This window comes from Protomyctophum parallelum (genome assembly GCF_964188405.1).
Source record: "Protomyctophum parallelum genome assembly, chromosome: 6".
NCBI lineage: Eukaryota > Metazoa > Chordata > Actinopteri > Myctophiformes > Myctophidae > Protomyctophum > Protomyctophum parallelum.
The window spans coordinates 27,182,807-27,198,098 of record NC_139701.1 but is presented as its reverse complement, the minus strand read 5'-3'; the positions used below and the strand labels follow the sequence as shown (position 1 = coordinate 27,198,098).

General features: G+C 44.8%; 1 protein-coding gene across 5 annotated transcripts in view; it reads left to right on the top strand.

Annotated features, from left to right (window-relative positions):
* abl2 (c-abl oncogene 2, non-receptor tyrosine kinase) overlaps positions 1–14,863 on the top strand; it is a 36,959-nt gene extending 22,096 nt beyond the window's left edge. The window contains exons 1-11 of one of the 5 annotated variants that reach the window (XM_083767757.1): positions 198–328; positions 787–951; positions 5,885–6,180; positions 6,594–6,866; positions 7,115–7,199; positions 7,344–7,521; positions 7,657–7,841; positions 7,933–8,085; positions 8,428–8,517; positions 9,096–9,284; positions 11,478–14,863. In XM_083767757.1, the coding sequence (XP_083623883.1) occupies positions 241–328; positions 787–951; positions 5,885–6,180; positions 6,594–6,866; positions 7,115–7,199; positions 7,344–7,521; positions 7,657–7,841; positions 7,933–8,085; positions 8,428–8,517; positions 9,096–9,284; positions 11,478–13,291 (3,516 nt within the window). In that variant the 5' untranslated portion in view covers positions 198–240 and the 3' untranslated portion in view covers positions 13,292–14,863. Of the gene's footprint in view, positions 1–197; positions 329–786; positions 952–5,884; positions 6,181–6,593; positions 6,867–7,114; positions 7,200–7,343; positions 7,522–7,656; positions 7,842–7,932; positions 8,086–8,427; positions 8,518–9,095; positions 9,324–11,477 lie in introns of those variants that run through there. The other 4 variants (XM_083767758.1, XM_083767756.1, XM_083767755.1 and 1 more) reach the window with 4 other exon arrangements.
* Positions 14,864–15,292: the final 429 nt, after the last annotated feature.

The following is a 15,292-nucleotide window of genomic DNA, read 5'->3' as shown; positions in this document are numbered from 1 at the left end:
CTTGTGGCTTACTCTGTATGTATGTGTACGTGTTCACGTATGTACAGTATTGTATGTGCGTGAATTTCCTTCGAAATGTAGGAAATTTGTGGGAAACAAAAGAGAATCTTTGGTATCACTTGTCATTGGCCCCGCCTCGGTCCTGCTCGCCTTATATTCACTTACAGACCAACCCTCCCAGATCAGTTTTTACCTGTTGGGGCTAGACACAGGGCTACACTCTTGGAACAGATCAGAGGAATGCTTTTGAAGTGCCTGCGGGCAAGCGGCAGCTATGAGGAAGAATGGGCGACCCTGACCTGGCCTCACACTGAGCCAACATTGACAGGTAGACACGCAGACCACAGGATGCTCAATGGGTCGGACATTTACAGCATCTACTATCTGAATCTGCTGTTTGATTAAAATGACTTTCTCTTTCCTTAACTGTCTTTCTTTACTCCGGGAACACAGCTGTTTTTTCATTCTTTAGACTTATCATGAACTGACAGTGATCTGGCCAGCTTGTGTATAATCAGCACTGGCAGCTCTATTTTGCGCAGCAGAGACATTCTTTATTAGCTAGAAGTTGAAAACAGAGAATGCACAAATCTGCAAATCTCCTAGTTTTGCTTACAGTCTTGGTCCGTTTTTATGCATGCACATCTGCAAGTGTGCTCCTAGCACACCGTTTACGTTCACCGACTTCAAGGTGAGATTTGATCGCAGTGTCAATATGCATAAATCATCTATTTCACAGTGTTTTTCCTCTGTCTCTCTCTCCATCGTCCTCCCCCGTCTCTCCAGAAGCTCTCCACCGGCCGTTTGGCCTGGACTCTGCGGCACTAACGGAGGCGGTGCGCTGGAGCTCCAAGGAGAACCTGCTGGGGGCTGCCGAGAGCGACCCCAACCTCTTTGTTGCACTTTATGACTTTGTGGCCAGTGGAGACAACACGCTCAGCATCACCAAAGGTATGGGCTAAATAATGAATGAGTAAGGGGAACTCTTGAACCTACTAGCTACTTCCTGACAACCCAAGATGAAAAGGAAAGGGAAACGATAGATTCATACTAGCATTGACGTCAAATCCGCAAGAGTCTTCTAGCAGCATGTCAGTACTTGCAGTGAGCTAGCTACCAAATGATACAGTATGGATGCATAGGCCTAGTCATGAAACTAGGTCTGAAAGACGCACGTAAGGAGATTGTGTTTGGTTTCACTGAGAGATGATACTCTATTGATGATCTCGTTAATTCAGTAATTCCTGTAGAAATCTCATCTGGATGAGCAATGTTACTGGCATTTACAGCTACAACAAAGAGAGGTCCTTTTACATGGCAGCACTCAAACACCCCAGTCATCAGCAATGATTTCTATGCCAGACAAATTATTGGCATGCCATTCACTCCTAGAGAATTCATATGACGGAATGAGTAGAAGCTGAGGTATGCCAGAGGAATGCTGGGTATCAGTAGAGGTTGCCCATGCATGGTAATTTCACCATCTGACAACAGCAGCAGTAGCTTTCACTCCTTCAGTCTCAGGCTCTCTCTTCAATTTTGGGTTATTTTACCGTCCACTCTGGCTTTTGGGAGCAGCCTGGACAGGTTAAGTTGCTTGATTCAGTATTCAGATATTTGATGTTTATTTTATCAGACACGCCCCCTTCCTAAGTTCCGATACAAACCACTTCAAACTCATTATTTACCATGGTTAAAATGGACTTTGAAGTTACAATGGATGGGCAACTGGGAGTGTCTGATAAAATGAATATCAATCAATCTAATTGCTGACTCGAGCAACTTCAACTGTATGGGGCGTTCACAAAAGCTTGAGTAGAAAATAAAATGAAAAAGGGAATATCCGCACTCTCTTGAATAAAGTTTCCTTCTCTTTTTTTTCGATTTGGTAACCCATTTCTCACCCCTGTGTCAATTATCTATTGTGATCCTGGGCTCTACACACCCTCCGCTAGCCTGGGGAGAGCAACAGACTTGAACTCATGCTTCCTTCATGCGTGAGTGTCCAAGTTGCTCCTTCCTGGGCACCCCAGCTGGCCAGGGGGAGGCAGTTTAGTGACTGCATGTTTTTTGTGAGGGTACCTACCCTAGGGGACACGGGGAGAACATGCAAACTCCACACAGAAAGGCCCTTTCGCCAACCCCGCCTCGGGTATGGGCACTGATGACGCGGAGGAGAGGACACAATAAAGTTTCTTATGAGTTTCGAATTTTCATAAAACGAAATCACAGCAGCTGTCCACCTAGAGAAACGAACACATTTTGGCACACAGTTTTTTATTTAAACGCTGAGGAAGGCCTGCTGTGTGCCGAAACGCCTTTGTTTCTCTAGGTGGACTGTTGCTGTGATTTTGTTATATGAATAAAGAAACTCATAAACTTCATTCAAGAGAGTGCGGACTGCTGATATTCCCTTTTTCTTAATTGATCTTCAAGAAGCTGCACCCATCAGCCACAGAGACTATTAAGACTCCCTGAGTAGAGTGTGCCTTCACCTATAACGTTTTTGTTGTTCTAGACAATAAAATTACCCATTGAAATATCCCTTTTAAGGGCTTTACACACCATGATGAATAATCAACCTGAAAATCGTAAATATCGTGAATATTTTGCATTAAACTATTCATATAGTTGATCCATGCATGTTGATGCTTTTATTTCTACCTTGTTTCGGGAAACACATTTATGTAGTTTTATCACAACAGACTATTTGCATTCTGTTTGGATGTACTCATGACTCAAACAGCATATTGAATTAATGGTAATTAATCTCGCAAAATAGTGTGTAAGGACCTTTAGCAAGATAACCATCAGTTTACCATATCTCCTAGTTAATTTATCTGTTAATCCCCACTGTGTGTGTGTGTGTCTCTCTCTATCCAGTCTAAGCCTCTGCTGTCTCTCTTGCCCCGGCAGCAGTTAGCCCGTCAACCAAGCCAACCCCTGAGTAATGAGCTTAAAATATCTTAATAATATTATCCACAGACAGCCGGGTTTGTCTCCATAGCCAATATGTTGTTGGACATAGCAGAGTGTGTTAATTGTCCGTCATTTTAATACTTAACACAACAGCTGCCTGGGATGGAAGTGATGTTTAGACCCTGACTCATGACATGAATTTGAGATTATGGCCTGTACACATTCATGTGGGCTTGCATGTCTCTCTCACACACGCATACATCCATGTATGTATGTACTGTATGTATGTCCCCCAAATGTATGTGCGTCTGTCGCAAATCCCAAATATGTTTAACATTTTGTGAATTTCTAACCTGAGATCCATAGCATTCCTGCTAAATCCGGTGTATTTACGCTACATTTTTTATGTACTGTTCATTAAAATGTTCTGTCCCGTCTAAATAAACAAATAAAATAAAACTGTTTGCCTGATCCACCGATCAGTCTTGAACAAAATATTATGGAACATGTGGAAGAACATAATATGGAACACGTGGAAGTCCATATTTGGACATTGTCAATATGACATATTGATGACACAAGATTCTCTGACAGAGATGTGCGCTCCACTGAACTGCACCTAGTAGTTCATTATCTATCTACAGCTACAGATTGCAAAGGGAAGCCATGCCTATTTGACCCGTCTTGCTCTCTCTTTTCTCCCTCTCTCTCTTTCCATCTTTCCCATGGCTGGCCTCATCTTAACTGCTGCGTTAGTATGTAGAGAATATGTAATCTGCTGGAATAATAACAGGTGGATGAAGGCAGCCGGCATGAGCGTCGATCTAAGGACCTTAGCTTGTGTCTGGGGCTGATCACTGCCTCCACGCCCAGTCCGACCAGACCAGACCAGACCAGGCCTGAACCCTGTGTTACTGCAGTGCACACATGGCTCCCACTGTGAGGCGTACTGCGGGCACTCAGTCACTGTTTCCACTTCCACAGACTTGCAGACAGACACAGAGGAGACTAGTGGGTAGGAGGGCTGGTCTCAGCTTCATCCTCTGTGTCTAATGTATGATCGTTATGACTGTATGTGTGTTCGAACTTCGATTTAATCGGGGGGGTGGGGGGGGGGGGGGGGGGGAGAGACAAAAACAATTAATTTAAAGTTATCGAAAGTTCCCAAAAAAAAAGCGGATCTACAAGCTCTTAATGCTATGTGAGGAATTGTGAGCTTGTAGATGTAGATTGGCTATTTCTCCATTTCCGTGTGACACTGTTGTACTACTAAAATACTATTACAATACTATTGATCATAACAAATCAATTGGATGTTCAAATTTGCATCGATTCGTAAGACAATAATCCAAAAGAACATTAATTAATTAAGATGCATTTTCAATTATTCAATTAAAGGAATAAAATAATAATGGGACAGGAACTGGTATCACTGGTTAACTGGTAAATGATGTCCTCTGGGAGGTGGTGGTTCTGTCACTAAGCAGAGCGGCTAGTGAAATAAGTACTGCACTGTTTGCTCTCTTACATTCCTTAACACTTAATGGTACTTAATACACAACCCATATAGGTATTATGATGATGTTGCTTGGTGATGGCCTCACGATTAAAAAAAAAAAGCTATCATTAAGGCCTCCGGAAGTAGAAAAGAAGCTGTGGTTTAATATGTCACCACCAATTAGTCTTTGCGTGGGCTGGAGGGCCAGGTTTAAAGAATAAATGATTGTGAGATTTTAGTCTGAGAGGACAGAGGAGGCAAATGGAGGAGATGAAAGCAGACGGGCAGAAAGAAAAGGCAGAGTTGAGGAGTGTGATAGTATGACTTGTTAGACCGGGGCTTCCTTTGCCCGTCCCCGGGCAACCCTGTCCTCCTGCTGTCTGCCAGCTCAACTTGCTGCTGCCTGCCAGGGCCCTTCATCCTTCTATCTCTCCATTCCATACAGGATCTCATTCTACCCATGCTGTGGCAGGATGTGGACTAGCAAAGTGATGATGGTGATAATAATTTATAAAAAACCATGACAATAATGATGTTGCTAATTTCTATTTAAAGCAAGTAAAACTAATAGTAATTTAGGATACAGCAGTGGCTACATGTTTAGCAATTGCAGCTGTCATTTTAGATACTTTTAAGTCGTATGCATCTCCCCTTCTGCATGTTACCACACCAGCCTGCCGCTCCCTCTTACCTCTCCAGCACTTGACGTCAACATGCAACCAACAGACCGAGTCCCTACATGCCTAGTTGGCCAAGCCCTCTATGACAGATATGCTGCATGCCCTGCCCTGTCATTGTTCCACCGCTTTTGATGTAGTTTCAGTGGGAGGCACATCATCTCTCTCTTGTCCTCTTGTGGATCTGATGTGTTATCTGTTATGGATGTGTTGTAACCATGGCTATACGCCGATGATGCTATCATCTACACCTGCCTGATCTGTATCACTCATCTGTGTTTTTGGACAACCCAGTTAGATGAAAATGTAAGATGGCATCAGTTGCTGGATGAAAGTTTTGTTTTGCGTAATTACTTAATACTTAATAATAATATCCCTGCGACATACTAGCTTCTTGTCCAGTGGGTGTGCTTGTACATCATGGCTGTGGGATCTGTACTTGTACATCAAGCCACCTTTCACTACAGACACAGGAAATGGGCTCCTGCCCTGTGGGCCACATGGCTCAGGTTCCCAAGACTACTTACTATTTTACTTACTAAAAAAAATGAAACAAACTGTATGATAAACTAAAACTATGTTAATTGTCTGCAGAGTAGACCATATAGAATTGTTAAGTATGCGTATCTATAAACGCTTGGAAAGAAACTATTCATTAAACCGCTCGTTGAACAATTAAGGGCACAATTGTGTCCACCTGATCAATGTACAAGGTTGTTCTTTATTGTTGGAGCTTCGTGAATTCACGTCACCTAACGAGTGTCCATCTGTTTCTCTCTCGTGTCTCCAGGTGAGAAGCTGCGCGTGCTGGGCTACAACCAGAATGGCGAGTGGAGCGAGGTGCGCTCTAAGAACGGTCAGGGCTGGGTGCCCTCCAACTACATCACGCCCGTTAACAGCCTGGAGAAACACAGCTGGTACCATGGGCCTGTGTCACGCAGCGCTGCCGAGTACCTGCTCTCATCTCTCATCAATGGCAGCTTCCTGGTGCGAGAGAGTGAGAGCAGCCCAGGGCAACTGTCCATCTCGTTGAGATACGAAGGCCGTGTGTACCACTACCGGATCAACACTTCTTCTGATGGAAAGGTAGGTGCTGGAGGAGCCGGTGTTACACTTTCAAAAGTGGTGTCTCTATTTTGGGCATTATAGGTGAAACATCAGTTTAGAAATTGTGAAAATAGGAGATTTACAAGCTCACTACATATTGCATCGCAATGCTATTTTATTTATTTATTCATATAAACGTATCTTCCTCTCCCCTTTTAATTCTGCCCAGTGTGTGGTTGTACTTGTACTTACCTTGGACAATTTTAAATAAAATGTAAAAACTCACCTTTTTTCTCTTGCTGTTTTAATTCAGTCTGAGGTTACCCCATTGTTTTTGTTTTGTCTATTGTGTGTTTGCTCCTACATACGTTTTATGGATTAGGATTATGGTTATAGGTGACTTGACATGGCGCTACCTGATTGCATTCTTCATCCTTGTTGTCCACTACCAGGTGTATGTGACGGCTGAGAGCCGGTTTGCCACCCTGGCCGAGCTGGTTCACCACCACTCGACCGTGGCCGACGGCCTGGTGACCACACTGCACTACCCGGCGCCCAAGTGCAACAAGCCCACAGTGTACGGCGTGTCACCCATCCATGACAAGTGGGAGATGGAGCGCACCGACATCACCATGAAGCACAAGCTGGGCGGCGGCCAGTATGGCGAGGTGTATGTGGGCGTGTGGAAAAAGTACAACCTCACCGTAGCTGTGAAAACACTCAAGGTTAGCAGGCGCCTCCCGTAGCTTGGATGTGGATTTTAAATGGTCTTTGTCGCTTGTGAGAGCAATCGCACTTCTGTCCCATGTATTACCAAAAATTGGAAAGTGAGGTTTCTGCATGGTTGCAGCCTTTTCAGCTGTGACTTGACTGGGGGAAAGCTCCAATGGTGGTTACACATCACCACCTACTGGCTGAATTATGCAACTGCATGTCTATGATAATCTAAATTCCTATGACTTTCCTATGATAGGAAGACACCATGGAAGTGGAAGAGTTCTTGAAGGAGGCAGCGGTTATGAAGGAGGTGAAACACCCAAACCTGGTTCAACTACTAGGTCAGTACCCGGAAACTCACTTGGGAGCCTAGGTTTTATTTTACCATTATAGTATGGCACCCAAGCATTAGCATAATCCCTTCATTCTAATCAGCAGTTGGCTGTTGTGTTCTGACTTCTGTTTAACCACTTCCCCATCCCCAGGTGTGTGTACCTTAGAGCCTCCTTTTTATATAGTGACAGAGTATATGCCCCATGGGAACCTGCTGGACTACTTAAGAGAGTGTGACAGGGAAGAAGTGAATGCTGTGGTGCTGCTTTACATGGCCACGCAGATCTCCTCCGCCATGGAGTACTTGGAGAAGAAGAACTTCATTCATAGGTATGTACGTGCATGTACATGTCATTGTCCCTGCTGGAGTTGATTCCACTTGAGGCTAAGGGAGTGGGTGACTTAATTGTATGTGAACGAGAGCATTTTGAATTAAAAAAATTCCCCCCTCTGTTCCTCTTTCAGGGACCTGGCAGCGAGGAACTGTTTAGTTGGGGAGAACCACGTGGTGAAGGTAGCAGACTTTGGTCTGAGCAGGCTAATGACTGGAGACACTTACACGGCCCATGCAGGCGCTAAGTTCCCTATCAAATGGACCGCACCTGAGAGCCTGGCGTACAACACCTTCTCCATTAAGTCTGATGTCTGGGGTGAGAAATGAAACCCACATACACAACACACACTACTCGCTGATAAATGTTATCCTTAACTCATGAATGTTCTTAATCCTCTTCCCTGCAGCGTTTGGGGTGCTCCTATGGGAGATTGCTACCTATGGGATGTCACCGTACCCGGGCATCGACCTGTCTCAAGTCTATGACCTGCTGGAGAAAGGCTACCGCATGGAGCAGCCTGAGGGATGTCCCCCTAAGGTCTACGAACTCATGAGGGCATGTAAGTAGTTGCCATACCTACCCGACTAAATGGTTGAAAAGGGATACCATCAATCCTGTCCAAAGGCTTCTCTCATATAGTATGTTTCATAAGCCTTGTCTGAGTTTGTATTCATTTAAAATTATAAAAATATTGGATGCTACATCCCCTCTTTTGTTTTATAAAGGAAGAACAAGATTGGTGTTCCTATACTTCATCATGTACACAAGATTTTTAATAAAATCAACGTTTCCACCTATAATACTTGTACTGCATGTGAAGTCTTTGTACAGTGACCCAGCACCCAGTGGGCTTTGTCAGGGTGACTTTAATTTCCTATTATGTACTGTATGTGTGTACCAGGCTGGCAGTGGAGCCCATTGGACCGGCCTTCATTTGCTGAGACCCACCAAGCCTTCGAGACCATGTTCCATGACTCCAGTATCTCTGAAGGTACGATAACACTCAGGAGCTCTGATAGTATGCAATCTTAAGGATTCAAGATTTATTTGATTGATTGATTGATTGATTAGTTTATTGGCATAGTGATGAAACATAAAAGGTAAAGTCATTACAATGTAAATAAAACTAGAAATGCACTCTGTCGAGGTGCCAACTTGCCTACTTGTGCGCAAGCAGAGCGCCCAAGTACTGCTACTAACTAATGTCTATTACAACTGCGATTCTAAATCCTTTAGACCCGTTATTGACCTTATACCAACCATGAAACGTACCTTTGTTACGTCAACAGCAAAAGCCAATAAGGGACCAACATTCTTAACATACATACATACATACTGTACATACATACGTACATACATACATACCCATCCGATCACCAACCGTACCTTAGTTACGTCATCAATAATGGTGGTCCCTGATTGGCCGACGGACAACACTGACATACCCAGACGATTGCAGTACTTCCTCACTCTGCTTTCGCAAGTAATAAGCATATGTTGCTAGCTATGTTATTAAGTAGTTATTAAGTTTATTTGGGTTTTGAACTCTCTCCCCTTCAACCATTGCAGAGGTAGCTGAGGAGCTGTGCAAGACTGCCTCTACAGGTCACGGGGGGCCATTGCACTCCTTCGGCCATGACACGCCTCTGCTACCCTCAAAGTGCCGCACGCTCCGCAAGCACACAGAAAACAAAGAGAACATCGAGGGTGGTCTGGACGGACGGACGGACCAAGGGACAGGGACACACAGTCACTCAGGTACAGCCAGCCCCGGTACAAGCAGTCATCCTCCTGCAGGTACACCGGACAGCGTGCATTCAGCGGTCGGTCCACTGCGGCGGCGCAAGGCTCACCGCCTCAAGAGAATGGCAGTCATCGACCTGGCAGACTGACCACCTGTCCCAGCTGCTCACTGGCATTAACTACCGTACATCCAGAATGAGCCAATTCAGGCTGTCACTTCACTGACACAGCATTACAGCACAGTTATACCATATTTACACGTGGTTGTGCAATGTGCATCATGTTGCAGCAATGGAAATAGCCTGTCTACTCTACAAGGCTATTTCCGGCATGCATCTATGAATTAGGCCTTACAATGCATAGCAGTAAATGCAGGTTGCAGTGTCCAGCCATAGCTAAATACTATTAAAGCAGGTTCAGATTCCAGTGTGAAACTTTCCATTAAAACTGTCTGCCTGTTATGATGCTTTGCTGTACACCAAATCGCCCTTCAGTGACGAACAAATAAATGAACCTGAACCTGACCATTCCAATTAAATCTGTGATTGTGTGTGATTTGAATAAAGGTGATGAATGAAGAGCTTTTATATATATATATCTACTGTTTTAAAAATGAACCTATGCTAATACTTTCAGCGGTTTATTTAGGGTACATACTTAGTTTAGACTAGTCATTGGTTAGACATTGGTGAGGGGTGCGTTAAGATGACCGGATTAAGGTTGGTGAGGGGTGCGTTAAAACGACTGGATTAAGGTTGGTGAGGGGTGCGTTAACGGTTGGGAGAGGATTAAGGTTAGGTTTAGGCGTGCTGCCCCGTGGGAGGTGAGGGTTTGAGATAGGTTGTAGGACTAATGACTGGTCTAACCAATGACTAGTCTAAACCCCAATTTCCCAGTCTCTCCAGCTCTTTAGTAAACACAAAATACATTTTCAAGCCACTATAGCAATTTTATCCAATAAGGAGAGATACTTTATACGGGATAAACAAGTGAAATTGGAAGTGATGAGACAAAAACATTGATGCAACACTAGAACTGAAGCTGATAAATTATCTCAGGATTCTCCCTCCTAATCCCAGCCAAGTTGTTTTTGGCTTGTCTCAGACCTGGAGAGATGGGCAGACCCTCTGTTACTGAACCCCCCGACGCCCACAAACCGAGAGAGAGAGAGAGAGAGTTGCGAGCGCACACACACACACACACACACACACACACACACACACACACACACACACACACACACACACACTCTCACTCTTTGTAATAAAGAAACGTTCCAACTTCCCAAAGTCCAGAAGCCAGTGCCATTCCCAAAACGTCTCCTTGTTAGTTTTCCATAGACACTGATGTAAATCAGAAAGGTTTACCGTACATTGGAAAAAATGAGGCAGGGAAATGTTATAGCAGAGCCTGCATCATTTAAGTTTATTTTATTGCCACAAAGTTCAGTTGAGGGAATTTGATTTGAGTAAGCTAAAACAAAACTCAAAACATAAATATTTTGCCTCCAATGAAATGCTGTCAGTGGAAATTATTAAATCTCACTATTCCTGTCTCCTGAGCTGATTAATACTAGAGTAGCTTGGTAATATAACAATTTTTTGTGCAGTATCCTATGTTGTGAGAGTGAATGTACTTCATTTTTGTTTGCCATGTTTACTCATCCTGGTAGTGGTATCCATCTATTATGAATCTCATCCCATCTTACATAAGCTTGATGAAATGATGAGAGCCCAACATATTGGCTTCTAGTTTCAGTTTTTTCACCTGGCACAGTGTCAAAAGATGTCAATATCCTTTCCTAAAACGTTTTTCCTCCTTACAAGTCCCCGTGGAGGAAAATAATGTCTTTTAGTGGGGGAATGGAAATATCTCTTGCTATTTCTGTTACTTTGACGTTTGCCTGACAGGGTGAATGATGTTAATACATATATAAAACAAATGATTGAAAGCCTGAAAGATCCCAGGGGCATATACAGTAGCATGTACATCATATTTCTAGCCGGATATTATGAATAACGAGTGAAGATATGTTGCTATATTTAATGTTACAGATGTGCCCCCCATTTTCTGCACGTTGATAAAATTTATTTTCTTTCTTGTTTATTCTTAGCATATACTGTGTATTTAATAGCCTGTCGTAAACCACATTTCCCAATTTTGGGACAATGCAAACTTCAACCAACTCATCATTTCATCATGTTCTAGGTCTGGCGTCCACTCTGCTGGGAGGAGACGGTCGAACGGGAAGCTCACCAGCCCTGCCACGAAAACAGCAGCCGCGAGATAAATCTCCCAGCAATCTTCTGGAGGACGTGCAGGACACTGGCACATTTACCCGGGACCGAAAAACTGGCTTCTTCAGCTCCTTCATGAAGAAGAAATCCTCCTCATCCTCTTCTTCCTCCTCTTCTCCATCTTCCCAGCTACAACAGAATCTCCCCACGCCCCCCAAGAGGAGCAGCTCCTTCCGGGAGATGGAGACCCAACCTCATAAGAAATATGAGCCCACGGCTGCCTTTAGCGCTCCTCCCCTCTCTCAGACAGACACCCTTGGGGGCTTCTCCCCTTCTCCCTCCCACTCCCTTGGGGAGCCCGCCCAGGCCCAGTCTCGCTGCTGTGGGGCTACCTTTGGACAGAAGCCTACTGGTGGGGGCCCTGGTTCCCAGGTGGGAAGCAGCAGCAGTTGGGGTGGCCTCGCTGGCTTCTTCACCCCTAGACTCATCAAAAAGACCCTTGGACTACGGACGGGGAAGTCAACCTGTTCGGATGATGGCAGTAGTATGGTCGGAGGGCCCAAGCCTTTCCCCAGGTCTAACTCTACCTCCTCCATGTCAGCCGGGCTGCCTGACCTGGAGCGCATGGCTCTGACTTTACCCAGGAACCGCGGTACAAAGCCCCCTCTGGAGAGGACTTCCTCCACCACCTCCCAGCCGGAGAACGGCGCAGCACGGCCCTCTGAGGCCCTGCTTAGGAGGATGGACGAGGGGACGGCACAAATCAGGGAGAGGCCCAAAGCCAAGCTGCTACCCCGAGGCACAGCGGGTGGGGTGAGGGCGCCAGGGGTGGGAGGCGAGTTGGGGGAATCAGACGGTTTATCTCGGGTCAAGGAAGGGCGAGAGGAGAGTGTGGCGGGACAAGACAGGCATCAGGGGTGGTCTTCACCCTCTAAAACGGGTTTGGGGACGCCGGTTGCTGCGGGTGCCCCGCCGCACAATCATAAGGTCCCGGTCTTGATCTCGCCGACGCTGAAGCATAGCCCAGCCGACGTGCACTTGGTGGGGGTAGACTCTCAGGGCAACCGTTTCAAACTGCTCTCTGAGCACCAAGCGGACCGAGACCGGCCGCGATTGGTCAAACCTAAATGTGCTCCCCCTCCCCCTCCCACCGTGCGCAGCCTCCAGCACTCCTACAGTGGAGACGGGGAGGAACAGTTAGGAGCAACTGTGGAGGTAAACGGCGACACACTGAAGGGTCACAGGTCAGGGCGGACATCAGGAGGAGGGTCGGGTCGACCGTCCGTGCCGCCACCACAAGTGCCTCCCGCACCTTCGTCCTCTTCCACCACAAACAACACAACTCCTACCAAACTAGCTAATGGTGCAACCCCCATTGCCACAGCTTCACACCCAGTACCCTCCACTGGTTCCAAGGTGGCCCTGCGGCGGACCAGGCAGCAAGCGGAGAGGGTGCCCCTGGAGCGGGTGAGCCGCGAGGCGCTGCTGGAATGCGCCGAGTGCCTGAGCTGTGCCCTCCATGCCAGCTCGGAATGCACCTCCAGCAGCCAGGTGCTGGATGCCGGTCACCAGCTGCTAGACTACTGCTCAGGCTATGTGGACTGCATCCCTCAGATGAGGAACAAGTTTGCCTTCCGGGAGGCTGTGGGGAAACTGGAGCTCAACCTGCAAGAACTGAGGGCCTCCTCGTCTGGAGGCGGGGGGTCGAGCAGCCTGGGGCCCAGCCCTGCTTTGGACAACCTGCACAGTTGTATCAAGGAGATTAGTGATGTGGTACAGAGGTAGCCACTGAGACGAGACCAACTCTAATCCCCTCACACTACCTGATGGACCACTTGTATTCCCTTTTTTATGATCCTGGTTGGAATGACAACTTTTTGGGGGACAAAATGAGAGGAATCTCAAACGTACCTCAGAGAAATCACTACAAATTGCTAAACGTTTTATTGTTTACAGAGGACTGTTTCATAAAATGCCAGTGTGGACGATACTGTTGCTCTGACCTGTACATATAAAGTGTCGTTTATACCAAACTAAATGTGGTTCAAATCATGCCATGAAATGTTCTGCCACACATACACACACAGTCTCCAACTGGTCTGCAATGAAAAGGCCATTTTTGTTGCCTGAATGTGGAGTGCATCAGCTGAGTAGGTAAAGGATAAGCTCATACTGTTAGTCAGTCATACACTGAGCAAGATTAATGGTGGTTCTTTCCAGCTTCATTGAACATTCTATGTGCCAGTTTCCCTGACAGATCAATTGAAATGCTGCATGCAACTATGGGGGATCATCCAGTGAAAGTATCTTGTTTTTTACACTACAGTATTTTGGTGAATATTTTGGGAACAAAATGACTGAATGCATATTTTTCAAAGCTAGTACAGGGGTGGGATTTAACAGGTACAGGATTAAACACGTATTTTGATGGCTGTTGATGTTTAACTAACTCAATTTGATAGATTGCAATTGACATTTACTGACATTGTTTCTGTAGGAAAATAATGGTTCAATCTTAATCAAGGAGTTCACAAAAACTGCCTATATTGGTACCATTTGGCCTAATGGTGCCTGGTTAATACCTGATATAAAATCTCTACAAGATGTCTACAAGATGAGAGACAATGGACAATGGAAATCCATTGAGCATTGTTTTATGTGTATAAGTAGGTTAGGTTCAAATGAGAGATAAAATATTTTGCCTTTCAACAATTCCATGCTCATCAGATGTATTGCTTAAGAAGAAAAATCACAATCAAAAATCATTTGTTCATTTCCTTCCCACCCCTACTAGTTGAAGAGTGTGATAAATAGTATAATATTCACAACATTTATCTTTGTTCTGGTTTGACTTGACTAACAGTTCTCACTGTAACAGTGCCACAATAATGGGGAAGAAATAGTTAATCCCAAAAGCATTTCAATATTTATGTCCTGGTTTCCTTGCACAATAGTTTCCATCTTGTTTATTGGAAAGTAGAAGAGAGTGGGGAGAGAGAGCACATGGTAGCGCATGAGGAGGTGAATTGGGACTATTTCTACAAGTGTCCTTCCGAGTATGGGCATTGCTGGATTCCCTTGAGCCATGTAGTGGCCTTATGCTTAATTTATACTCCATCCTACGACGAAGTATAAATCAGGCTTAAGTGTCTCAGCTTATTCAATGCAGAAACGCTCTTGCAAAAAAACATCAGCCTACGCATAGTACAAAAACTGCAGTATGTCTTCAGCACATGAGTGATTTGTACAATTTTTGGTTAACAGAAAAAAAATGCTTTTTAGAATGTCTATGTATGAACTTGAATTTTAAATTATTATTTTTTAATTAAAAGCACAGTCCTATTTTGAGGAAAGAAATAGTTATGTAAATATTTGATTTATTTCATATCCAGGAAAAAGAGTTTTATGTGTGGTCACACATTTGTTCAGTGCAATGGTTTGACTGAAGAGATGTTGCAAGGCTGAGGCCCATCCCAAACCCATCTGGTTATCTGCTTTATGAATGTATTATTCTGCTTTTAAGTTTTAACCAGCGAGAATGTTCTTCTGCAAGAGTCTGGAATTCTCCTCACATAAGAAAGAAGGTGCCATTTTGTCCTGTTGCATTAATTTGCCCATGCTTAACATGTTGGTCGCATTGCTATTAATCTGTACATGGAGTACTGAAGCATCTGCTGTTTTCTGAACATCTTGGGTCATGTGAAAGTACATACGATTTTACAAATAATGTTGCACCGTGCCTATACACATACAGTGCAAAGCTTCCATGTCAATATGTCCACAATA